The following is a 26,572-nucleotide window of genomic DNA, read 5'->3' on the forward strand; positions in this document are numbered from 1 at the left end:
TGCAGCTACTTTCTGCTTGTTCTGAACCCCTCAGTGCTCTGGTCTCTGGAGTGAGTCATCCCATACCAACTTTTCATCAGTCGTATACCTCTAGTCCCTAGAGGTCATCCTCCAGCTAGAAGAAGTCTTGTTCTGTACACCCCAGCCCTTCCACCCCACTATCCCACAGCTGTCCCTTGCCCTCTGTCCATGCCTAGCTGTGTCTCCCTAGCTGCTCACTGCCTCCAAAGTGATCTTCCAATACTCACACAGTTGCCAGAAAAGAGAGAAACTTCTAATGGAGGAAAACACTGAGGAAGAGACAAAGAATTGAGGCAAAAGCTGGATAGAATTTCCTTTGGACATGTCGTTTCCTTCTACCACACCTTCACCCTGCTTGCTGTACAGTGCATTCTGTACCCTCCTGGTTCAAAAGTCACTAGTACAGAACATAGTTTGACTGTTTGACTACAATGAGTGCTTTTAATTAATAGATTACATCATTTTGTAAAAGGCAAGAAATTACTTCATGTTTCAGAGTCCTTGCTGGTAATGTACAATTGGTTTCGTTCCCACCAGCAGGTTTCTTTAGCTTAATCTTTCTATTCCCCTGTTTCTTCTTGGGATCACCCACATGGTTACATGGCTTGTAGCCACTCATCCAGTAAAATAAATGTTTATATAAACCTCCTTGTATAGTTTAGTGTATCGATGGTGTAAATGGAGAAAAAAAATCAATGCTAGATGCCCACAGGTAAGGATTTGGCATTGGAATACAAATATACAGGCATACAGACACACTGAGCTTTTTCTTTTGAGTCATGTACAGGAAGCACATTCTATTTCAGCTTTGCAATATATTCTAAACCATATTTAATTGTGTATTTAAGACATATTTAAAAACACAGAAACAGGTAAATTTTTTTTCCTACCTTACTCTTAATTATGTAGACACATACTAGTATGTGTCAACTTAGTTTAAGTTATCAAGAGCTGACAAAATACCAAAGTAATGTGTGTTCAGTGCATTTCACTTGATGAGTGAATGGGGTTGTGGCTCAGCTTTATCCAGTGTTCACTACTATTAAAATCTTAGGTAAAAATATAGATAAAAATCCTATACAGTAAAACTGAAATTTGGATCTCTGCCTTCCCCTGCTACAATCTCTCAGTACTAAATGAATTCTTATATTTACTGCTCTGCATCATAAGATGCACTTGTGCATACAGGAAAATCTCGTTTGCTCAGTTTGGTGAAGTACATTTCAACTCTTTGGGCAGTTTACCTGTTTGAGTATCTCCATGCAGTGTTTCATCTAAAACCTCTGTCACACTGTGCTGCTGTAGTAGAGAGAGATGCTTTCAAAGGGTGAGCTAATTTCAGGAGTGAGCTCCTGAAGAGTGCAGAAGCACCTCAGGAAGACTGGCTGGAGTGACTGAAGCATATGTTGTATAATCCTGTTAGCACACAGGAAAAAAATATGCATGATCTGAGGTGTAAACTGCTCTGCATGACTGTGAAGGAAAAATGGTCAGTGGGGACCTTCCTCATACAGTCAGGGGCTGTTTGGGCCTTGAACCCAGAGAAAAAGTAACTGTGGCAATAGGATTTGTCATCCTCAGAGAAGCTGTACACATAAATGGGTGGATGCTTATCTCCTCTCCCTCACTTCCTGAGCAACACAGCTGTCTGGAGAGTAGTTCGCTGCATCTTTAGGACAAAGTCTGGTTTTATTTTTTTCTTAATCCCCAGATGCAGGCTGGAAATTGTCCTCACATAGCACAATTCCATATTGACCCTCAATATGCAACGAATCCTAGCAATGAAATTCATCCAAAAACATTTACAATAACATTGTTCATTGCCCTGTGTGTCTTACAGAGAATTACATTCCTTTTCTAGCCTCTCAAAGCATTGTGTAAAGCAGTCCATGTTGACTATTAGTTTTGCTCCTGAAGATACACACAGGGCATGAGGTCAGCCACTGAGTCCAACTCCATTTCCAGTCCAAAACACCACCAGGCACAGCTGGAGTCAGTGGAGACTTTCTGGATTAGAGTAACAGCTCCTTGATCTTGACTTAAGTCCTGCTTTCTGCTTGCTGCAAAATGCAGATTTAGAAGTTAAGAGGCAAATGTTTTTAGTGGGATTTGCAGGATAAAAATAGTCACTGACACGTGATTCACATTCAGCAAACGTTCAGAGGTCTTTATTCAAGCTGATATGCAATTTATGTTTCTTGTTTTTGTTTTTTTTTTTTTTTTATTTAGGAATGTGCACATTATTTCCTTGAAGTTAAAGACAAAGATATCAAGCATGCACTGGCAGGACTGTTTGTTGAAATTCTTGTCCCCGTAGCTGCTGTGAGTTTATTTTTTATGTTGTTTGCATAATTTTTAAAAATTAGATAACACAGCTTGTGAAATAGTTTTTTTGGTAACATGAAATTTTATTTCAGGCTGTTAAAAATGAAGTGAATGTCCCCTGTCTGAGGAACTTTGTTGAAAGCCTGTATGATACAACGCTTGAACTTTCATCACGGAAGAAACACTCATTGGTCAGTAACCCTAAGAAGCAGAGGTTAAAATTTATTGTCACACATATTTCTGAGCAAGACTCTTGGGAAATTGCAGAATGTTTTATTTGCATTTGGCTATAACCAATACATTTCTATTTGCAGGGAAGATTACTGTGTTTGCAGAAAGTAACTGTACTTATTTTACTAAAAATGTAATCTAAATTAGTCCAATCAAATATGTTGTCAGCTTCTGGTTCTGTGATTATTAAATGGTTAGGTTTTCTCATAGTTATTATGTGTAAACATTAGGAGAAGAGGAGAAAGAATGGAGTTCACTTCTTGTCAAGTGAGAACAAATGAGGCATGTGGGAACAACTCCTTCACAGGGCTTAAATAATACATTGTAGGAAGGAAAAAAATTATAACACATGCCCTTTTAAATCCATAACTTGGCTACTGTGTAGCTCCCTATTTCATTTTTTTTTCATGTGAGATGAACAGTGGCACTGCAGTGTGTATTTTTGGAATCATGAGTTGATCTGAATTAAATGAGGATCTGAGTCAGTTTGATGCTGGCTGCCTTAAGCAGTCTGTCTCTCCAACTGGGTCAGCGCCTGTCAGCAGTGTGGCATTAGCTAATCCATTTTGAAGTCTTGGACCTTTTAAGTAGAGAAAGTTTGTCATTTGTCCTCCCTCATTCTAGGGGAAAGTCAAAAAGCCTTCCCTGTTTCCAGTTCTTCCGGCGAATGCTGGTCAGTGGCGCTAGCGAAACTGCTGGGAGGATTGCAGGAGTGTGCGGGAGCTCTCTGCCTGTTACAGCATTCCCTGGGGACAGTCAGAGCATCCCCGGGGTGCAGTCCTGATCCAGTTTGAATTAGTGGGAGGCTTGAGATAGATTTCTGATTTCACTCTGCTTGCGTTTGTGTGGCTCTGTTCCACTCTATTGAGTTAATAAAACATTGTTGGAACTGCAGCAGAGTAGAGATTTTCTGTACAGTTTTTACATTAAATAGAACTTCCCAAACTGTGGCCATACTTGCCAAAGTCAATACTACATTCTTGAGAAAGGCTTGCACAGCTGGGTCTTTGCATTTGATTGCTTGTCTACACATACCACACTGGAGGCTACATAGTTAAAAGTGACAAAATAGAATAGATTCTTGTGAGAGTGTGATTAGAAATACAAACATCGCGAGGAGGAGGAGGAGGGGAAAGGCAAACAGTTGACAAAAATAGCTGCAGTGCATATTTCCAGACTTCCAGGAAGAAAGCACACTCCTTAAAGTCTGAACAGGACCATGCACTCACTGTATAGACAGGATGGGGGAAGTCATCTTTTTTCATTTTCTATCTAAAAGTACCTCATATGAGCTAGTCATTAAGGTTCTCTTGGTAGGGAATGGAGAGAATTAGGAAATTCCAGGAGATGGTTTATCTTCCCTCCTAGGGATTTTCCTTAGGATGGGTTGTAACACTCTTGGAATGTTACTAAACTCTGTGATCCAATCAAGTACTCAACTGTATTGTAAGAAAGTCTTCTATGAGAAGACTTCAGTTATCCTGTCCCATACATATTTTGGACGTGAAGATTATAAAAATAAAAATTAATGTACATTTGCTCAAGAAATTAACCTAGATATGGACAGTTTATGTTATGTGTTACTGGAACAGAAATTGAGATTTATAATGCATTTATACTTTGAGCTGTGACTGAAGTTAGAATTTAGAGATAATTTTTAAAATAATTCATCTTAAAGTGAACTTACCTTATTTTTGGCTAACACCTTTTAAGTCCTGACTGGATTTATTAGCATTACAACTGAACCTTTAGTGTTCTTGAAATAGCAGAGTCAGTTTCCAAATCATTAGGTGCATTTTAGCTTATTTTTTAGTATCATTTACAAGTGTTAAAGTAAGTGTTGACAAAGCGACTGGGTTCTGGTATTTCAACTTCTATCTTCTATGTTCTGCTTTGCTTCTTTTTTTTTTTTCACTTCACAAGCTGTAACTCCCAGCAGATCCAGGAATTCCCTGTATTTTAACACAATTCTTTGACGTGTCTGGCGGTAAATATTGTGACTGCAGATTTTGAGGAGTAATAGTCATCTGATTCACAAGTTCCAACAATCTCTGTGGATCCTGTTGTTATAATAATAGAGTTTAGTTATTTCCATGCTTTTATTTCTCAATAAACTGACAGAACTTAGCCCTGAGAGTCTGTAAAATTGTACCCTATCTTACACTGCTATGAGTACACATGTGGTTGGTTTTAGTTCATCTGTGAAACATATCAGTAACAGCTTTAGAGAAGGCTCCTTTTAAGCAGTACTGCTTGGTAATGTGTTTATGTTGGCTAACTTGTATTGCACAAAACGGAGGAGTTAGAGCTTCAAGTTTACAGTGGCTCTATTAAGTTAGTTTTGTGTTGTGTAGACATGCAAATAACACTATATTGACATCCATTTCCTATTTAGGCTTTGTACCCCTTGGTAACATGCCTGCTTTGTGTCAGTCAGAAGCAGTTCTTTTTAAACAGATGGCATATTTTCCTCAACAACTGCCTTTCCAATCTCAAGGTTAGTATCTCTTGGTTTTAATATTGTATTCAGAGTTCAGTATGCACTGTTGATCTGTTGCATAGCCTTTTTAGGTAAATGTGCTGAGTTATTGCTATTGTCTGATTCCATACATAACTTTATTCCTGACAGTACAAGTTCTTTAGCTGTGCAGGTTTTTTCAATAGCAAAAAAGTATTCTTGGGCTTAGTTTGAATTTCTGCTGTTCCTCTAACTCAAACCAAGACTGAGTCAAACACCTGTGAAACAGAAAAAATTGCTGATGGAAGTTAATAGGTTGAGTGACATACCAAAACTGAGCTAGTAGTAACTTGCTTTTTTCACATAAGCATTGGAAGCAAAGAACTTGTTATTACTTTTTCAAAATGGAACTACTTGTAGGACACTGATTCCATTTCTTGTTTCACTCGTGTTAAATGTTTGCATTACAAAAACCCTAAACTGTTTCAAGTTTTTTCCTCCATGTAGCCTTCTTATTCCCTTGCCATACGTTAGATCTTTGAGGTTTAAGGTTACTTTTCCACTGCAATATTGCTGTGATTCCCAGGCTACAGGTAGTGTTCAATGCACATGTGCTAGTTATCACTGCTGTTCCTCCACGTGCCTTTTACTTTTGCAATAACTCATGTCCCATGCCGTGCTAAAACTGCGTCCCTGTGAAAGGATGGTCCTGTGCCCACCTGAAAAGGGCAATACAAGAAACACAGTGAAGTGATTAGAGCAAATGAAGGGCCTCCCAGCTGTGTCTTGATGAACCAGTGGTTAGGAGGCTTCTGCTAACAGCACACTTCAAACTTCACACAAACTTCACATTTCAGCCACTTTCTCAGCTCAGAGGCAAGTATCTGTCCTCCAAAAGCTGAGTTCTCAAGCTTATCAAAAAGGTATATATTGCATCCTTTTTTGCTGCATCCTGTTGCTTTCTGGTCATGCTTCCTCTCCGTCTTAATGAAACAATTTATATTGACTCTCTTCATATAGATCCTGCTGTTAGATTAGCTCTTCAGAATGTTCAGTCTGCCTGAAGATTTCTTTCTGCCAGTACTTGAATACCTAACCTTCAGTGACAATGCATTAGAATCTTGCAAAGAGATTCAGAAAATAACCTTGTTGTCATTGAAACTAATTTTATGGGGTTTTACGCAATTGTACAAGCTTCAGAAAAGGAAAGCCAAATGGGAATATATATTTTTCTGAAAATTAGGAGATCCTGACAAATTATTTGAAACCATTGGAGAAAATATAAGAAAAGTTGGTTCTATCTTACTGATTGAAAATAAAATTGGAATTTATCTTGCAACTTGTAATTCATTGATATATGCTTCAATTTATAGGGCTCTCAGATTAATGTGGTGGCACTAGTTTAATCTTTACTTTGGGGAGAAAGTAAGGCAGCTGAATATGTGGCTAAAGTAAGAAAGTGGTTGGCCACTCCTTCCCAGTACAGAGAAGGAGATCCCCAACCATTGAAACAATCTTTTCACCAAAAGGCACCTCAAAACCCAAGTCAAACTCACACAGCTGGGGGAAAAGCTGGAAATCCACCCGTTAGAGGGAGAGTTGTGCACGTCAACACCATGAGCTTGGACAGATGCCCATAATATCCCTGGATGTATCTTAGGCTTTTTATAATCTTCCACTTAATCCTGTTTGTGCCAAGCAGCTTACTGATCTGACAAAAAATGGTCTGCTATTTTTTGAAAACTCCAGTGGTACTGGTCTCAGCCCTTTTCTCCTCCCTCTTTCTCAATAGCCCTCACAGCTAAGTGCCTCATCACTGGGATATTTAGACACTTGCTAACAAATAGTTTCCTCCTCTGCTACGCAGTCTCTCGTTACCTTAACTTGCTTAGCCACAGCCTGCTGTTTTCTTGAAAGCTTTTGAATAAGAATAAATTTTGATAATGTACTTCATCACCTATTGAAGAAATAAAATTCTTGGGTCTGAATTGTACAAGGACTGATGTGATTATACCTGATGAAAAATTGATTGCAAGTAAACAGGTTCATAAGCAAATTTATTGTAACGAATTTTTTTTTTTTTTAAATCCTGCAGAGATTAATATGCCAAGTAAACTTCGGCATTCGTTTTACTACTTATTCTAAACATGTTTGACAAGCCTTGTATGCTTCTATAATAAACAAAAAAAAATTATTCAGTTTTCTGTCCCTATAAAACTTTATTGCATAAAATGTGTTGTCAAGGAATTGAATGGAAATTAGAGCCCAAAAGCAGTGTTTTTGTTCCTAAGCTTGTGACAGATGCCACGTTGAAAGCTGAAGTCATCTCCCATATCACTGGCAAAATGTCTTCTGTCATTTTGCAGGACCCAGACCCATAGACATTCAGGAATTTCTGATGGCATCAGTTGCAGGTTCTTTGATCAAACCGCAGTCTTTGATCTGTGACTCAATATTTGTCTGCCAAAAATATCTCAGATTTTTACCGTGGAGATTTCCCCTGTGGGCCAGGCAAACCTTATCTCAGGTCAAAGTGTACTGGACTCCTGCAAAGTTTAACCCAGCAGATGGCTCAACATGTGGGAGACCATCTGATTGGACTGCACTTACTTGTTTTTCACTCAGACAACCCTTACAACTGCCATAGGAACAGAAAACTGCATATGACTGAAGAGACCCAAAGACAATCCTGTACTAGTTTCTAAAAATAAACAGTAATCCAAACAGATAAACCAATTCAGTCCAGCTGATCACAGATGCCATATTAATTAGGCTAGCATAAGCATCCACTGATTTTTGTCCTTTCACTTTTGAGTACGTGTGGTACATTCCTTTATCTGTTCTTCATAACAGGCCTCCACCATAGGGCAACAACTTTTGAATTGATGTAATCTACTAAATAGGAGTTTTTCTTTTCATAGTCAAATTGTGGGGGTTTTCAAACAGAAATTTTAATTGGTAACATCTATCTAATTTAACTAAATTGATACTTGGGTTTTTCAACTACTTAAGTAATATCAGAAGCAGGTTGGATGCATGAGCATCCTACAGCTACAGGAATAGAGCACTGAGCAGTTGTGAGGCTCTACCTTTTTGTAGTTTCATTATCAAAATGCTGAACCTTGGCATCCATTAAGTGTAGAACTTCCTTGCTAATTTGTGCCTGAAGTTTTTATTATGTGATATGTTTCTCTAGAATAAGGACCCAAAAATGGCTCGAGTTGCACTGGAATCTCTGTACAGACTACTGTGGGTTTACATGATCAGAATTAAATGTGAAAGCAACACAGCTACCCAAAGGTAAAGTTCTTTATTTGTAATGAAAATCCATTGTAGAGTGGATGTTGCCAGTGAAGAGGTTTTATAGTTCTCCTGAATTCCTTCAGTCCTTCAGACTGTACGTATTTCTGTTGTGAAATAAGAAATTCAGCTGTACACAATAAAATATTCCCTCTTGTGGCGCTGTCAGTTAATCTGTCACCTATGAAAATTGCTGTATAAAGTGTTTCTGCTTTTGGAAAAATTAGAACTTCTTGTTCAGTGTAAGTTAAAAATACTTTTGTAGTGGCCATTGAGTTGTTAATTTACTTGTAACATAGTAATGAAATAAAATAATTGCACTGAATTTGTAGTAAAGGATCAGAACAAAACACTCCATTACATTTTCATTTCAAAGGATTTTTTTCCTGGTCTTCCTAAATGGAGTGTCATGCTAAATGAAGATCTGTGAGGTCCAAAAATGTCTAATGTTTATTTTTCTTTTGCAGTCGACTTATTACTATTGTCACAACCCTTTTCCCAAAAGGGTCCCGTGGTGTTGTGCCAAGAGATATGCCTCTAAACATCTTTGTGAAGATAATACAGTTTATTGCACAGGTATGGGAGAGCAATGCATATATCTTTCCATACAATGAACAATTTATTTTCCCAATAACAAATCAACAAATAAGTAAACTTCTAATGACTGGATTTTTTGCCACCCTGTTGATATTATCTTTCATATAGAGAATGATGAAATTATAGACTGAGCTGGGGCAAACTTCTTTTGAACAACAAGTTTTGATTAATCTCATTCCATTGAAAATAGATTAAAATGTATTCACTTAACTCACATGTAATTTTTGTCAGTTTTTAAAATTTCCAGCAAGTCAAAAAATGCATTTGTTGACACACTCTGTCAATAAAGTTCAAAATATTAGTCCATATTTCATCCTGATACTGAATCATCCCTGGTGTATAGGACAATAAGTTGCACTGCTTTCAAAGCAAGAAGTCAGATGTCAACCAAGTTCAGCATGGAGTTGACACATGTAGTTTTCATCAGTTCAAATGGGAACTGCTAAAATAGACTAACTTGCGGTGCTGGAAGTTTCATCTCTTTTATGACTTAAATTCAGAAAATTTTCCCATTGAGCAAAGCACTTAAGCACGTACTTAAAGTCTCTGAATAGAAATGAAGCAAACAGATGCTTAAAATCTTCCCTTAACTGTGCCATCTGTGAACAAGCTCTTTTTATATAAAATACTGTGTTAGTGTCATAATTACTGCAGTTTAAATGAAATAATTAAAAAGCTTTATTTCCAAAACGGGTCATTTTCTATTTAAATGCTATACATTTTTGATTTTGTCAACATAAAGCATTGTTAAAACTTTAGATCTGGTCATATGTTCTACATAATTCTGAATATCTGTTTTTTCATATATTTAAATAAACCCTGATTAAACTGGTTTTCAGCATTCTATAGCCTTAATGAAAATAACTAACAGAAGTGAGCAGCTTAGTGATTTGCACTATTTTTGCTATTTTAGGAACGTTTAGATTTTGCAATGAAAGAAATTATCTTTGACTTCCTTTGTGTTGGAAAACCAGCAAAAGCTTTCAGTCTCAACCCTGAGGTATGATGTACATCTGTGCTATTTTGCTGCTCTTTTTTTTTTTTTTTTTTTTTTTTTTTTTTTTTTTTTTAGTTAGTATGTATTGCATTGTTCTACATTTACTTCCTGGTTGCATTCTAAGCATGCTTTCACCTTTGTCCTCTTTTCAGGCAAAATCTTGAATCTGATTTATTGGTAAAATACATCTGAATTTCTAACTGTAAAATGTCATATTTTGATGCCATTCTGGTGTGTTCTCAGTGAAGAATATCAAATGTGAACTATTGCAAATGTATAAAACAAAAAGAAAAATATAAACAAAAGTATTGGTTGCAATATGTCCTTATCAGCACTATGTCTGCTGTTGTTACATGCAATGCCTTAAACTATTCTAATAAAACAGTAATTTTTCTGAAACAATATCAATGATTTTCAAACAGTTTTACTGAGTGCATAATGCAAGAAAACTTGAAAAAGAAAACACTCTAAAAAAATTTTACCACTCTGACCAGCAAAGCTCTACTGGTGTTGGTGTCATGAGTGAGCTTCCTAGTGCTTTTCCTACAGAAAAAATCAGAAATTTGAAAAACTTTTCAAAAAAAATCAAAATATAAATAAGTAAATAAAAATCAAAATATAAATAAGAGAATAAAAAACTCTCTTAAGAATATACAATTTATTAAAATTTTGAAAATATTTTCCATTAAAAATTAAGAAAAAATGCAAAATAATTTGTGATCCTCTCATAAAACATGTCTGTATTAATATTGCAGAGTTAAACAGTTGTATCTATTCACTAAGAAGTTAAAATAGAGCGATTGCCTTGCACAAATTATATTTGCTAGAAAAATGTGGAAAAGTAGATTAAACTTTCTACTGTCAAAAGCAGGAAAATGAAAGGCAAGCTTTATTTTGAACATGGCTTTCATCTTTCTATGGCAGAGTAAAAAAGAATGAAGCAGAATTTTTGAGCAGGCAGTCTTCGCCATGCTCTGGGTCAGCCACCTGCAGCACTGACTGAGAAAGGTCCTACAAAGGACATTTTGTGTTAGCCCAGCTGAGAGGGGGTGGACATAGTCCTTAGCTTCTTGTTGAATCAACATATGAAATGTTACTGTTTCTCAACAGCATTATAAGTCTGAAAATAAAGACATTGTAGCACCAATTTTTTATGTCCATGGACTTTAGCATTCTGAAAAAAAAAAAATCCCCGTAATCTGTGTAAATGCATCTCTGGGAGACTGTCAGTAGGACAGCCTCTTAGTTTTTGGAACACATTCCAGAGAAATCGAAAACATTCTAGTCTTTCAATCACTGCAATGCAAAGCTTGCAAGTTTTCCTCTGGTGTGTTCCCAGAAGGCATTCAGATCAATTAGATTCAGCTTCCTGATATTTTCACATTGTAGTTTTGGCATTGAGCACCATTCCAGACTTTTCTCTCAGTATGATTAACCCTGGGGCCTTTTCAAGACAGTTAGTGATCTTTTTTTTTCATAACAGATGTAGGTCATTTATGTTTAACTGAAGGTCCATTTAAGATGCATTGCTGCACTACAGATCATATCCAGGTGTTGTATCCTGAAGATAAAAAGATAATGTGCTAATGCAAATACTTAAAATTCTGAGAGGGGAGAGCGCTGCTCACAGTGGAGATAAGAATTCACTATTTATTTCACGGGCAGTTTTTGTGAAATATATCAGACTAGTTAATGTAGTGAAGACACAGAAAAAAATGCCAGCAAGTGCATTCTCAAAATTTCAGACTGAATGAAGAATATGAGTAGAATATGATTATTTGATTATGGAACTCATCCATCTTCTAAACTTCACAGAGAATGAATATTGGGCTGAGAGCTTTCTTGGTAATTGCTGATAGCTTGCAGCAGAAAGATGGTGAACCGCCAATGCCAGTGACTGGAGCTGTCCTTCCCTCGGGAAACACTCTCAGAGTGAAGAAAACGTATTTGAGCAAAACTCTTACCGAGGAGGAAGCTAAAATGATAGGTCAGTAAGAGAATGGGCAATACAGAAACTTGTGTGAGAATGGATGTGAACATGTTTTCAGCACTTGAGCAGAATAGTTTATTATTGTTAAGTATTTGATTTATTTTTGTATTGTAAGCATTTAATTTATTGTGTGTTCTAGTGAAATGTGTGGTTCAGTTTGACAAATGCCACTTTTCATAGGTTGTTCTGAAAAGTCCTCAGTCCTCCTACAAAATCTCTGTTTCGTAGGTTATTCTGCAAAGTCCTTGCTCCACAAGAGGTAGTGACCCTGTGTTCTGGGAGGGGTTAAAGACACACGTAGTCTTTAATTTTTCAGTGCTGATAGCTGTGTTTATTTGTGGATATTCATCCTATTAGAAACAGTGCCTGTGCTCGAAGATGTACCAGCTTTGAAAACTATCAAAGATGCCACTGATAGCCTCATTTTAACTGCAATATCTTAAACTTTCAAAATGGCAAAACTTTAAATTGTAAAATAAAGTTGTACTGAAGTGCCTAAGTTAACAGCACTGCTATCTTGGGCTTCAATGTAGAGCAAGAATCCTGTGCTGTAGAAGAGTCTCTCTATCATGCCCTGAAGGTGCCTGGTTTTGTTGGTTAAAAAAAAAAAAAAAAATTTGGCTGCTCCCCTTCACACTTCCCTAAAGCAGCATGAATTAAATGAAGTCTACACCAGTGGCAAAGACCTGTGTTGTACTGTGTTGAATGCTAGATCATTGTACTAATATCAAGAAAATAAGCAGTGTAAGATCCACTGCTGTTGAAGTATTTAAAGTATTTGAAGTATTTGAAGATAGTATTTGATAACAAATGTTTGCACTATAAAATTCTTGTATTAGCCATTTCATTGCGATCTTGTGATACACTACTCAAGTTTCCACGTACAATATGTAAGTGTTCCTTTTGGAGTAGGCAACATATTCTGATTTTGGATCAGGATATCAGGAATATCCTATGTCATGAGGAAAGTATTTTTCTTATTTCATGCACCACAGCATGAGTAAGCAACTTTCTTTTTCAGAATATATATGTATCTATAAATATCCCCAATTATACAAAAATGCATATTTTTGCAGGTATGTCATTATATTATTCTCAAGTAAGGAAAGCTGTGGACAACATACTCAGACACCTTGACAAGGAAGTGGGTCGGTGCATGATGCTTACCAACATACAGATGCTTAACAAAGAACCTGAAGACATGATTACGTAAGTGCTAAAGAACAGTAATTCCCATGAAACATGCAGGTGTAATTTTGGAACTTTTTCTCTATTTCTGTCTATCATAAGTCATCAGAGAAACAGCAAGAAACAGGAACATATAGCTTAGTATATACTTTGAAAAAATGCTTATGACAAGTCGATTGTGCTTCTTTGAATGCTGCAGTGTTTGGAACTGAAGATGTTCTTTATGTAGGTAAAATTATATGTGAATCCTATGTTTGTTTAGATGGTAGAAATAGAATGCTAAAGTAGAAAACCTGGCAGCCTATCCTCAGAACACTGTCTCAGGGTATATTTGCATCACTGAACTTCAAAATTAATGCAATGAATTCTGTAAATCCCTATTAATAATAATATGCAAAAATTCCCTTTGCTTTTCTTGCCAGTAATCAAAGTCAAATCTTAATTAAAATCCCAAGTAATCTTGTGATACAGCTTGGATTTAAGCAGTATCCCACTGAAACAGAATCAAACCAGTGTCCTTCAAGCTGCATTGAACAGCACCATTTTTTACTTTCATCCAGAATTATTAGTGAGGGAAGTTTCCTGGGAAGAGTTCTGGTGAGGTGAACATCAAATAGAGGTTAGAGACACAGAGACATCATCTGATAGATGCAGAGCACAGATTGTAGAGATCTCAGCTGTAAGGAGAACTTGCGTATCTTTCCTGTTAGAGCAGTGGACATGGTTGTTATTCTAGAAAAGAAACAACCCCTGGAAAAAAGTTTGAGATGTAATGAAAAGGACACTGGTCTCTTCAAGATTTTTTTTTATTTACTGCCCAAAAAAGTCAACTTGCTGGGAGTACTGTGAGTGACAGCCTGACTGCAAGGCCTGACCAAATTGAACTACCTTGTACAACTGATGCAATCTTTATAGTTTTGTTCCTCTGCCCTTATTTGTTGCAGTGCCTCTAGGTGAGACTATAAACTGTGTCATCAGCCTTGTCTTACTTTATTTATGTTTGTAGCTAATATTACTACCCAATAATATTTTATATTTTTCTTGTAGTCCTACGCCATGTCCTGTGCAGTTCTCACACCCCGTTTTCATAACCATTTTGGGTATTCAGGTTTTTGTGGTAGGGAAAGCAAGTTTTGAAACTCACATTTTATTCTCAAGAGATAATTGCACAGTGAAACCTTGGGCACCAAGATAAGAAGTGTACTGAATCTTTGCTATAAATATCCTTTGGATGGTTTTTCAGCATCACCAAAATTTTGTTTATTTTTAGAGTCAGTGAACAAATAGACTCAAAAGAGCTTTAAATTTCAGGAAGTCTTAAGATTTGGTAGTAACTTTTGTAAGAAACATCAAGATTGGACTATTTAGACATGTAAGTTACTGCCTTTTGTGTTGTATTTTATATCCAGATGAGCTCTAATGTAATATATACATTTGAAAGTCAAACCACATTATAACACATTTTTACTTGTTCTTTCAAGGGAAAAAATATCTGGAATGCTTAATTATCAGTTGATCTAAAATCATGTGAACTCACAAAAGACGTCAGTAGCTGTTACTATCAGGATTGAAAATAATCTTTTCAGAAACTGCATTGTGGATATGTGGAAAAACCAGCATTTTTTTATGTAATTGCTTCCCATTTTATTCACAGAATTCTATACTTCACTGGAGTTACATATTTATTTTGAATTCTTATGGGCTTTAAGTGGTAGATATCACACTATATTTGTGTACATTTTTAAGTTATTGCTTTTATCATAGTTATGTAAAGTTTATGTAGAAACTGTATAAAATGAATACCACAGTGGTATTTTTATTAACAAATAAAATAAGAATCTGAGGGAAGTAGCTAGGCAGTGAGCAGATATAACATTGCAGATTCTGGAATGTTCTTTGGCAGTGTTAGGCTTGCTTCTATACAATATTTAATTTCTGATCCTCTAAGCATTTATTGTTGAAGTAATAATTGCCAGTATGGAGAGTTATTAAAATCCTGAGTAAGAAGCATCCTTTGCATCCTGCACTGGCATATGAATTTCAATACTGGCTATAATTACTTTCCAACATTTAGTTAGAATAGGGCATGCATTTTTCTAAAATACAAACCTCTCCTTGCAAGTACTTCAAAGGCACCCCTTGCCTCCCTCGCGCGCTGTGCCTGGTAGCTCAGATGGTAAGTTGGGAACTTGAGCCTGAGGTTTGGATCTTCTCCTGCTACTCTTCTGAGCAGCTGATAACCCACAGAACACCCACAGATTTTATATTTATAAATAATTACTCATTTGCCTTCAGAAGAGTTTCCTCTCAAGCTATTATTTTACACGTCTCCATTTGAAATGCATGAACTTTGCCCTTGCTAGGGTCTGAGCATAAGGAAACTCTGCAAAGTTCATTTTCCATTTCAAGTTCCTAATGGCACTTAAATGTTTACAACTGTAAAAATATAAGATTTTGCACTAGTTGTTAATCCAGCTACTAGTATTTGCTTTAGTGATAATAGTTGAAAAGGATTTCTACTATTTGGTTTATAACCAAATTCTCAGTGAGATGTTGTATTTTACTCCTTTTCCAGTCAGTTGCTGACACCTTTCAAGTTCTACCTCTTAGAATACAGATGCAGTGAGATAGAGGTAATTAATTAATCATGAATATAATTTCTCCTAACTGTACCATTAAGACATTTAATTAAGAATATGTCAACATTTTATTCATGTAATATATATCCAAACTAATAAGTAGGGTGTTAAGAGACAGTATGGTGTTCACTACAAAACTGTCTTTTATCTTTAAGTCAGTCTAATATCAGTTTATGCCTCTTCTGTACTCACTGAACTGTACTCAGTGTTACTCACTGAAATAATGACTACAGACAATCTTCTTTCAGACTGCATTGCATCCAGGCTTTCTCTGTGGCTGAACACAAAAGATACCCAAATGCAATGTCCTCTGTTGGGTGGAGAGACAGAGTAATGTAGTAACCGGGGCAACGGACAGGGGTGCAAGAAAATGAAGTTCATTTTTTGTTTTGTCACTCCATTTCAGTGTGGTGTTACGTAGCTTACAATGCTTCTTGGTGTGTCTTTTCCCCCCTGTCATTCTTTTCTAGTTCTGTTGGAAGCATATTAAAAGAGGAACAATCTTTCTCTGCATGTTTATAATACGGTCTCTAAATAGGACCTTACTTTTTTGATCCTTCCAAAGCATATTACAGGCTAATAATTAATAATACTGTGGGAAAGACTGCACAGTTTGAAATGCTGTTATGCTTTGGTAATTTCCTTTACACTCCATCGTCAGATAATAGATGATTGAGATAAAAATGAGCAAATAAAAAAAAAATCCACCCTTTGGGGGTCTATCTGAAGGATTTATTTAATCTGCAGACTTACCAAAAATGTCGAAAACAAGTCAGAAAACAACTGCTGATTTGAAAATAATCAACAGCTGAAATTTGAGCTACTTTTAGAAGATTCATGGACTTCCAACCTAGTGTTTGGTTCATGCTGAACTTTGTGCTTAATGACTTTCACAGGCTGTTAGGGAACAGTTGTGCCATTCCACAGATTAGAACACCCTTAGGGCTGTTAAAACATGTTCTAGCTGATAAGAGCTGCCAAAATGCTGTTATCTCTGGCAGTGATCAACAGAAACTCTCCTACCATACCTACCTCTAAATTACACACCTTTTTCAGTATTAAAATATATCATGATGGTTTTCCATAGGCTTGTTCTCTGTTGAGGGCAAATCTCTGGATCTTCAGTTGTGTTATTTGAACTTGTTAGGCATCTGCTATTTGCTTCATACAACTGGTGAAATACAGCTGCACTATGGTGGAGCACCACAACTCTTTCCTCACTGCTCATCCAAAGCTTGCATCATATAAATGCTGGTCTTGATGAAGGAACCTTCCTATATTATACCTCCATTTTTTATATATATGCCAGTTCCTCTCAGAGAGAAGCAAATGAATCATTAATAACTGATTTTCCAAGTAATGTATAGATATGATGCATGGAAAATGTCAAAATCAAAACCATTTATTCAATGGAAAAATGTATTCATGTTTCCTTCTCTACTTCATTATAGCGTCTAGCCGTCCATCCTGATCTTCTTAGCAGTCCTCTGGCACTTTAGAGATGGATCATTTAACACAGTTCCTTCTTAAGTTTAGTCAAAATCCTGTTTTCATTTTTCAGTGGTGAAAGAAAGCCAAAAATTGATCTGTTCAGAACATGTGTTGCTGCTATTCCTCGATTACTTCCTGATGGAATGTCAAAACTTGAGTTGATCGACTTGCTGGCAAGGTAAGCTGTACAAGCCTTGAATGACTGCTCCAGGGGAGCAGTGTGAAAAGCTGAGCCACAGAATATGTAACTGTTTCTTTTTATATGTACTTTTAAAAAGTAAATTGCTTTTAATGAATTAGACAGAGATGTCCTAGCAGCTTTTTACAGTTTTTGTGGTTTTATTATGGTTCATAACTTTATGAAAAAGTTGGTATGTCCTCCAGAACTCTTTCCCATCAGTGTGTAGGTTATGTGATATTCATATTATTCAGGAAAGTCACAGCATACTACTGTTTTCTAACCATCACAGCATTCTGATTAACAGGAAAAAGCATCTTTTCTGTGTAGTGGAAAAACATGGAGATACCTGTTTAGTTTTGATTTATGATTCCCACATGTCTCTTTGGTAAAACAGAATGTGCTAGATGTGGTATATTGCAAAAAATCTTTTTACATTATTATTATTAACCATAAAATAAAAAAAATCAGTTTAAAAAAATGTTATATCCCTCCATTTAATTTGTCTGAGTAGACTTCACTGAACAAGGTAATCTATGACATGACTGCTGCACCACTTAGGTTTCAAGATATCAAATCAGTGACTTGTGGCAAATAATTATGATAAAAGGTGCTGATCAGTACAGAAAAGTCTGTTATATTTCAATTCAAGTATCTAAGACCAAGGTTCCAGCTTATGTTCTTTATGTAAGTGGATTATGGTATTAAATTGAACCAAGAGGGCTGTACAGCCTATTGTTCTCAGGTAACTGTGGACAAAGCAAACCTTGCCACCCTGTTCCTGCTTTTCAAACATCACAGATGCGAGAATGGCAGATGTGGGAGCCAGAAGGCTACATACAAAACCAGTTTTTTCTGCTCTATGAACAACTAACTCTCAGTGATGTGCTAAAGCAGTGAAACAATTGATTCTGGAGAGTGCAGACAGCCAAACAAGCTAGATTATTAGCCAGCAGTAGTAGTGTGCTGTAGTGCATGGCCAGCTTGATTTCCTTGTGTGCACATTGTCTGCTAGAATCACTTGCAGGTTGTTTTAAATAATTGCATTATTAAATTATACAGATACCTTATTGAACAGTTGCATCAATTCTGCTTAAGGGCAATTTAAAAGGAGATGTTTTCCTTTAATCCAATATTTTAACTAGAGTTCTATCCTTATTAAGGGCCTTAACTGAGCTGGCAAAAGGCACGTATCTATTCAGGACACAGCTCTTCAATCAAGCTGTGATTCTAAGTATTTCTTGGGTAATTGCCCTGGTGGGACAGTGCAAGCCATAAGTTTGCTGAGTTATCTGACTCTGACTGTGAAAAGAAGAGAGACATCAAGAGGAGCTGAGGGAAGCTTCTCTAGAGCAACTGCTGAAGCAATTACATGCTCAGCCTTTCCCCAAGAAGGCAAACTTTGGAAATCTGTTCTCCTCTCCTATATGTACTCGTGCTACAGCATCTTTGAGACATTGATAGTGATTTAAGTCATATTCCTAAGTGTAAACAAGGGAATCACAAATTAGGTAAAATAGGTAGGTACATAATAGGTTGGAAAGCAATTAACAAACCAGTTTATGGTTCAGAAGACATATAGAGTGGTGTTGAAACAGCTGGGTGCAGAGCAGGATCACAAACTGAACAGATAAAAAGAAGTGATGTTCCTGTGAAAAGACAAACCTTACTCACATGTATAGGTCTAGAAGTTTTTCAAAAATTTCTTCCGGTCTAATCAATATCAAGGATGCCTGATTTGGAGAACAGCATGCAAGCTGGGGCACTGTAGCTGAAGAAGAGGCTGACCAGAGAACAAAGGGGAAAAAGATAAGTGAATTGAAAAAATTAGATTTAATTTAGCCTGGGACATCATGAACTGAAAATTGTCTTCAAAAATATACCTTCAGTGAAGAAAGTAATAAAGTGTTTAAAGAATTAATACCTGGCCTGGACTTAATGTAAATTACCAGAATGCCCCAGCACCAGAGCTGCTTCTGCACTCTGTATACTGTCCCATGTTTATTTGAGACCACACTGATTACTTCTCCCAGTTTTGAAAGTGTAGGCCCAGAAGGTAAGCATCTGCACTTCTAGAGAACTCTGCATTACAATATTGTGTGTTCTGGGTCAGAAACTAGACTCAATACAGGGATAAGAAACTAAGAGGTAAGGTTTCAGTTTCTCCCTGTTTTATAAAAGAGCCCTAGAAACTGTTCTGCCAGGGATTTCTGTGGGCCTGTGCTGTTGAGATGGAAAGCTGTTAAATATTTTCTTTTCACAAGAGATAAGGTTACATCTTTGAGTTAATTGGTTCTTGTATTCACAGTTTGGTTTGAGTTTTTTTATCCTCACAATAGATCTGTCTTTTGGTGGTTTCCAGAAGAAGTCTGTAAGTCAGCAGCTAGACTTTTTTTCAGGACAGCTGTATTCAAATTATAAACCATGAAGCAGATGTCAAGTATATACTGTACCTTTTGCCCTTTCACTGCCCACTGCAACCATTCATTTCAAATTCCCGAGCATGTCTTAAATTTACCTGACTCAAGTGCATACAAACTTGTACTTGCTTCCTACACTGCCTGTTATACAGTAGTAATGCATAGATGCATTCTTACGCTCAATTTGAATTTCATTTTGTTCAATAGTGCCACTGGACAGTAACTTGAGCTTAGGAGATGTCTTTTATATTCTCTTCTCTGTTATTGCTTTGTGTCATTGTGAATGTCATTTCATGGATGACTTAATTATGGTCTCAAAAGGTTTTGCTTGTTTATCTGGTTTTGGCATTCCGAAAGGGAGACAAAAACGATAATTTCTTAGCATAACAAAATACTGTGTTTCTAAATATATATAGAAGGTCACATGGTTATTAAAGCATAACAGTTATTTTTGGAGTCATACTCACCAGGGGTGAATTTTCATGGCAGTTGTTTTCTTTTCGCTTAAATAAAATGTCCCCTGCCTCCAAATTAGGCAGCTATAATGATCCAGATTTTTTATGAACCACATCTCATCATACACTTCCAACTGAATGGACTTTGGTTCCGCTCCATTTGCTATTTTGGGTTTTTTCTCCTAGCTTTCTGTCCACTTCATTATGAGTCTTCCTTTTCAACTGTGTAGATTAAATGTAGATAAAATACTTTGAAAATGAGTTCTAACACACTACAGGAAATTATAGTCTCATGGGTAATTAAAACAAAATGTATCATAAAGGCAATGAACCAAAAATTGCAGAACGCACTAATCTGAATTTACTTTATTCTGCCAACTTCTAACACAGAAGTGGTTTGATGATTTCTGTGTCAAAAGAAAGTATAAGGTTTTTTTATGTTCAGCAGGACTTCAACATGATGCAAATAAAGAAGAAAATAAAATTTGAAAATGGGATCTGAAATGTCACCATCTTTCAGAAGGACTTTGAGGGTGTTCAAAGTGTTTCTAAAAGTATAGAAAGTCCTGAGGCTGTTTTCCGCATTTCCTCATCCTAAGTTATTTAAAACATAAAGCAGTTTTCAATTCAAATGCCTAATTTTAATTCTTTTTAAGATTCACTGTCATTAATTGTGATTTGCATCTTGGCTAAAGATTTGTTTTAACTGTTAGCTGACCAGTTGTGATTCTTTTAATTTTATATTTAATGTTAAAAAATAAATACATAAACTCTGAAATTATGTATTTATTTGTGAGTCTTTTATTATCACACCTACATGGAAGTTATTGAGTTATGAATAAATAAAAAATATACTTAGTTTGAGAAAAGTTGCCAAATTATGTACCTTAGAGATACCCTGTTTTAGGAGGGGAGCATACTTCTTTTTGATCCATTAATATCTTCTGCTGTAGCAAGAATTACAATATAGAAAACAGGTCAAGGATGTTAATTGTGGTCAGCAATAATGAAACCATGATAGCATCATCCACCATTGTCAGTGGGAATTTTCCATCACTTTCGTGTAGTGATAAACACTCCTCATATCTTTTATTATCTGACACTTACCTTTACTTACAGGCTGTCCATCCATATGGATGATGAACTTCGACACATTGCACAGAATTCTCTTCAGGGCCTACTTGTTGACTTTGTTGACTGGCGGGAGGATGTACTCTTTGGTTTCACTAATTTTCTGCTACGTGAAGTGAATGATATGCATCATACCCTTCTTGATACTTCACTGAAGTTGCTGCTACAATTGCTTACGCAATGGAAGCTTGTAATACACACTCCAGGAAAAGCTTCGGAGCAGGCCAAAACCAGATCTGCAGAGGTATGGAATCAAGAGATCTGTGTCCTAACATTTTTACTAATTGAAGGCAGAAATTATGTTCCTTGATACCACTGTTGTTTGTGTGTTTCGTGTTTACTCACCTGAGAAGAATTCACTATGCAAAATTTTTTTAGGCAATTAGTTCATGTGTCTTTTGAGGACAGCCATGTCCTTGTGTAATACAGCAGATGTTGTTGTTGAGCAACATAAGAGAATGCATGTCAAACTAAAATATGCACATCAACAAAATCACATAAAGGGAAATATGTGTATGTCGATGTGGCAGAAGGACATTTTCCCAGGGCTGAAACAGATTGATAATGCTAGTGGGAATGCTGTGAAGAGTGAAGTGGATCTTCATTTCTCTTGGTTGATTCAGAAACATCAAAGAACCTGGTTGTTACTGTAGCCTGCTGCCTCCAAGTGTTACAAACATTTCTGGGAACTGAACAGCTTTTCTCCTGCTTCTCCCATCTGCACCTTCCCACAGATATTTTCATTATGAGAAATGATTTTTAGGCTTCTTATCTCTTAAACTAATCACACTGAGTATGTTTTCCTTTGGGCAAACAAGATGTGTGTTTTATATCACAGAGGGCCGTTAATGAATAGGTAATAACAGGAGTACATACAAATGTAGAAAAAAGAGTCCTCGCATACTTTTCATTAAACATTGTTACACTTTACTGGTGGGGTTGGGTTCTAGAGGCCACCTACCTAAGGCGTTGGCTGCTACAGGACCAAAGAAGGACTTGAGGACATGCTATCAGGAGTTTAAAAAGTGTGGTGTTCACTGTCTGACTCATTAATTCATTAATTTTTAAGTAGAGAGTGGAAAAAAATGGATAGATTAATTGAAAATTAGAGGAAAGGATTTGTTCAAAGGACTCTGTTCATACACTGCTTTTGTGGAACAAAAAAGCAACAAAATTTGATTGTTTGAGAGAATATGTCAAGTTTCCCAGTACGGCATCTACAGGGCCTCTGCATTTTGGTTCTTTATATGTCCTAGTTAATAGAATATTTCTTGGAGACCTGGTTTGCAAACACCACCACTCCATTTTCCCTCCCTTGCACTGTTGTACAGTTGATACCAAACGGATCCAGCCACAGGATACAGTCTGAAAGGAGCCCCTATTCCAACGTCCTGCACGCAGTCGAAGGGTTTGCGCTGGTTCTGCTGTGTAGTTTCCAGGTTGCGACACGGAAACTGGCTGTTCTAATCCTCCGAGAAATCCGTTCTTTATTCTTGGCCCTTGGCCAGGCAGAGGTAGGATTTTTCTCTTCTGGAACTTTAAGTTAAAATTTCCTAAAGATAAACTGCTATTACAGTTGCTTTTAACATAATTGCTGCAGTGTAGCAGGTATGCACTTAGTTTTTAAAAAAGCATTTGATCTCAGCTTACTATTTCTATTTGCCTTAACACTGCAAACCTTTCTATGGACTCAGCAATATAACATGAATGGCAATGCCCTGTATAAGAATTTGAAGGGAAATGTACAACAACTTCTATTTTCTCTTGGAATTATGTGAATGTAAAATACACTGTAAAACCTTTTTTAATGCATGGGTCATTTTTGTATTGTCAAGATTATAAATTTACATTGGAAATGAAACCCATTCCTGCAGGTTTCCCATTCACCCATACCATTGTAGGTGAAAAAACCCACAGCATAAGACACCTTTAAGATCATTCACATACATTTTTCTTCTATAGTAAAGACCTCTAAGTCTTTTTTATGGATACAGAAATATGGAGGGTCATGTTGTGTACTGGTGGTCGCAGCTCAGTGAGCCATCTAAATGCCTAAGAACACAAATATGTGTTTTCATGGCAAAGGAATGCTTCAATAAACAGTAAGCTAATTTTTCAGTCTTTTGATACCAGCTATCCAAAGTCATTTGGGATTTTCTGATATGTGCTTTTGTTCACTAAGCAGTGAGCTATAGCCACAAATTAACTTCATTTCAAACCACAGCTTGGACTTAGTTGTGAGATTAATTTGAAAAAGACAAAATGTACCCATCGGCAACAATGAATATTTTTAGCTACTTCAGAATCATGTCATAATTTTTAGATGTTTCTGTTGCATATCCCAGAAACATAAGAAGGGAAATCATTTGGTCAGGAGAGCAGTAAACCTGTATTCTCTGTGTTTTTCAGGATGATGACAGACCTATGATTGATGTCATGGATCAGTTGAGTTCTTCTATTCTTGAAAGCTTTATTCATGTGGCTGTTTCAGATTCAGTAAGTACTACTTTACTGTTACTGCTTGTGTTTACATAACAAATATTAGACATGAAATACTAAAAACAACACTGCTAAAAATCAAAGAAATCATACAGCTTTAAGGCTCCAGCCATCTACCCAAGAGCTCCAAGGCTCCACAATGTCCCAGACAATCTGTTCCATGAAAGTAATTGTGAATATGGAAGATACTGCGTACGGAAAAAGAACAGTTGAGAAAGTCTTATCGCCAGCACCACCTAATGCTGGAGGCACTCACTGCTATCATCTGTTTGAGAAGGGAATCAGCTTTAGCTCCCTTGTGTCCTCAGAAAGTGACCCTGCCTGCATACCTGAGCATAAGCTCCAGAGTAATTCACAGCAGGGGAGAATCTCTCCTTTCGCTCTCTCAGGGGTCTGATGTGTCTGACATGCATCAGAAGAAGCAGAGATTGAGCATTTAAATAAAAAAGTGTCAGTAGGAGAACTGGTACATAAGACAACATGCTGTCCTAGAGATTAGTGAAATGCCCATTTCCAGAGGGCAGGAGAAATCAATTTGGGGCACTTTTCAGCCTGATTAAGTTTAAAAGAACAAATGGTCCTGTCCACATTGAGTGCCCTTTCCAGGGCTGTGGATGTGAGCAACATGTTGTATGCTTAAAAAGTAACCCCCACCAGCAGTCAAGCATCACACAGCTGCTCACTCACTTCCCTCCAGTGGGATCGGGAAGAAAATCAGAAGGGTAAAAGCTGGAGAACTTGTGGGTTGGGATACAGACTGTTTAACTGGGAAAGCAAAAGTTATGCACACAAGCAAAGCAAAATAGGGAATTAATTCACCGGTTCCCATGGGTAGGCAGGAGGGTAGGGTTCATCACATATAGCAGTGACTTGGGAAGGCAAACGTCTTCACTCCAAACATCTCTCTTCCTTCTTCTTGCCCCACTTTATACACTGAGCATGATGTCATATGGTCTGGAACCTCCCTTTGGTGAGGTGGGGTCACCTGTCCTGGCTGTGTCTCCTCCCAGCCTCCCAAGATCCCCCATCATCCTCTCCAGCATGGCAGTACAAGAAGCAGAAGAGGCCTTGGCTCTGTGCATGCCCTGCTCAGCAATAAAAAAAACAACCCTGTGTTCAGCACAAATCAAAACACAGCCCATACCAGTCACTGTGAAGAAAATAAACTCTACTCCAGCCAAAACCAGCACAGAAGTGGATATTAAAGTAGTGGAGAGATTGGGCCCCTGTGCATCTGGAAACAGAAACTGAGCAAGAAAGAGACATTCTGACTTCATAATACAGGAATTAGGAAATTTGTCTGAAATAGCAGCACCTGGGTTTGGGTGTTGCAGTTTTTAGAGGCCAAGGTTTGAATTTTTTGCTTTCATTCTGTTCATTAATAATAAAGCCAAGCAAATGTGTTGCCTCTGTGCCTGGTTTCTGACTAGTACAGCAAGGAGTGTTAATTTATCTTTTCTCTCCGTAGACAACAATCCCGTTAACACACAGCGTGGATTTGCAGTGGCTGGTGGAGTGGAATGCTGTCCTAGTAAATAGCCATTATGATGTGAAAAGTCCTTCCCATGTCTGGATTTTTGCACAGTCCGTTAAAGACCCATGGGTTCTCTGCCTCTTCAGTTTTCTTAGGCAGGAGAATCTACCAAAGCACTGTCCTACGGCACTCAGCTATGCTTGGCCATACGCCTTCACGAGGCTGCAGCTGATAATGCCTCTTGTGGATCCAAAGTAAGTGGAAATCTGCATTTCACTTTCTTTTGTATGTGTGATTTTAATATAGTGATTTTAATATAAACGTTTCTTTGGTCTCGTGTTTGAGTATCAGTCCACGCATCCTTCAAGGCGTGGCACACAGAAATAGGTTTGAGTATCATAATTGCGACTTGTAAGGTGGAAAACTCCCATTTTCTACCTTTGTTGATTTTTCTTGTGTATCATGACATGTTGAATTGCAGCTGGTAGATACAGAGCATGATTTATTCCCTCTTAAAATATTTTAAACTACTGTAATAAAGACCTTAGTACTTGTAATTAAGACTGGAAGATTGTTTTAAGAATTACAATGTATTTTTAAATTCTAGTATTCCTGTTAATGCAAAGAAAACAAGTACAGCAAGCAGTGGAGACAACTATGTTACTTTGTGGAGAAACTACCTTATTCTGTGTTTTGGAGTAGCAAAGCCCAGTATTATGAGCCCAGGACACCTGCGTGCTTCAACACCAGAGATCATGGCTACCACTCCTGATGGAACAATGAACTATGATAATAAGGTGATGTAACCTGTTACAAGTGAACTATTCCTTTAGGAGACTTTAAGCTGCATCTGCATGCAAAATCCTCTCCTGATGAAAGTAGTTCAGTTAGGGAATATTTTGATATATGCAAACTACATAACACACATAATTAACAATTAAAACATCTGATATAATGATATGATGTGTTGATAAATATTTGGCAAGAGCCATGGTGTTTTCAATATATTGCTTTTTTTTTTGCATTCTGAGCAATGTGCATTCAAAATATAGAAGGTCTGAATGTGTTTTGAAGTTAACTTCAGTTTCTCATCCCCTTTCTTTCTTTGTGGAGCACTGCAATTCGTAAATTTAAAGCATTAGGAAATAAAGCAGATTTCCGAATGCAAATTGTATTCC

At 37.0% G+C, this 26,572-nt stretch overlaps 1 protein-coding gene across 2 annotated transcripts in view; it reads left to right on the top strand.

Moving 5' to 3' along the window:
* The window catches only part of FRY (FRY microtubule binding protein), a 159,177-nt gene that overhangs the window by 57,950 nt on the left and 74,655 nt on the right, over positions 1 to 26,572 (top strand). For both annotated transcript variants that reach the window (XM_053971972.1, XM_053971971.1), the window contains exons 9-22: positions 2,251 to 2,343; positions 2,439 to 2,537; positions 4,973 to 5,074; positions 8,232 to 8,335; positions 8,803 to 8,911; positions 9,846 to 9,932; positions 11,745 to 11,916; positions 12,996 to 13,128; positions 17,308 to 17,415; positions 21,410 to 21,665; positions 22,753 to 22,935; positions 23,831 to 23,917; positions 25,389 to 25,648; positions 26,002 to 26,191. In XM_053971972.1, the coding sequence (XP_053827947.1) occupies positions 2,251 to 2,343; positions 2,439 to 2,537; positions 4,973 to 5,074; positions 8,232 to 8,335; positions 8,803 to 8,911; positions 9,846 to 9,932; positions 11,745 to 11,916; positions 12,996 to 13,128; positions 17,308 to 17,415; positions 21,410 to 21,665; positions 22,753 to 22,935; positions 23,831 to 23,917; positions 25,389 to 25,648; positions 26,002 to 26,191 (1,983 nt within the window). The remainder of the gene's footprint in view (positions 1 to 2,250; positions 2,344 to 2,438; positions 2,538 to 4,972; positions 5,075 to 8,231; positions 8,336 to 8,802; positions 8,912 to 9,845; positions 9,933 to 11,744; positions 11,917 to 12,995; positions 13,129 to 17,307; positions 17,416 to 21,409; positions 21,666 to 22,752; positions 22,936 to 23,830; positions 23,918 to 25,388; positions 25,649 to 26,001; positions 26,192 to 26,572) is intronic.

This window comes from Vidua macroura, chromosome 2 (genome assembly GCF_024509145.1).
Source record: "Vidua macroura isolate BioBank_ID:100142 chromosome 2, ASM2450914v1, whole genome shotgun sequence".
Classification (NCBI taxonomy): Eukaryota; Metazoa; Chordata; class Aves; order Passeriformes; family Viduidae; genus Vidua; species Vidua macroura.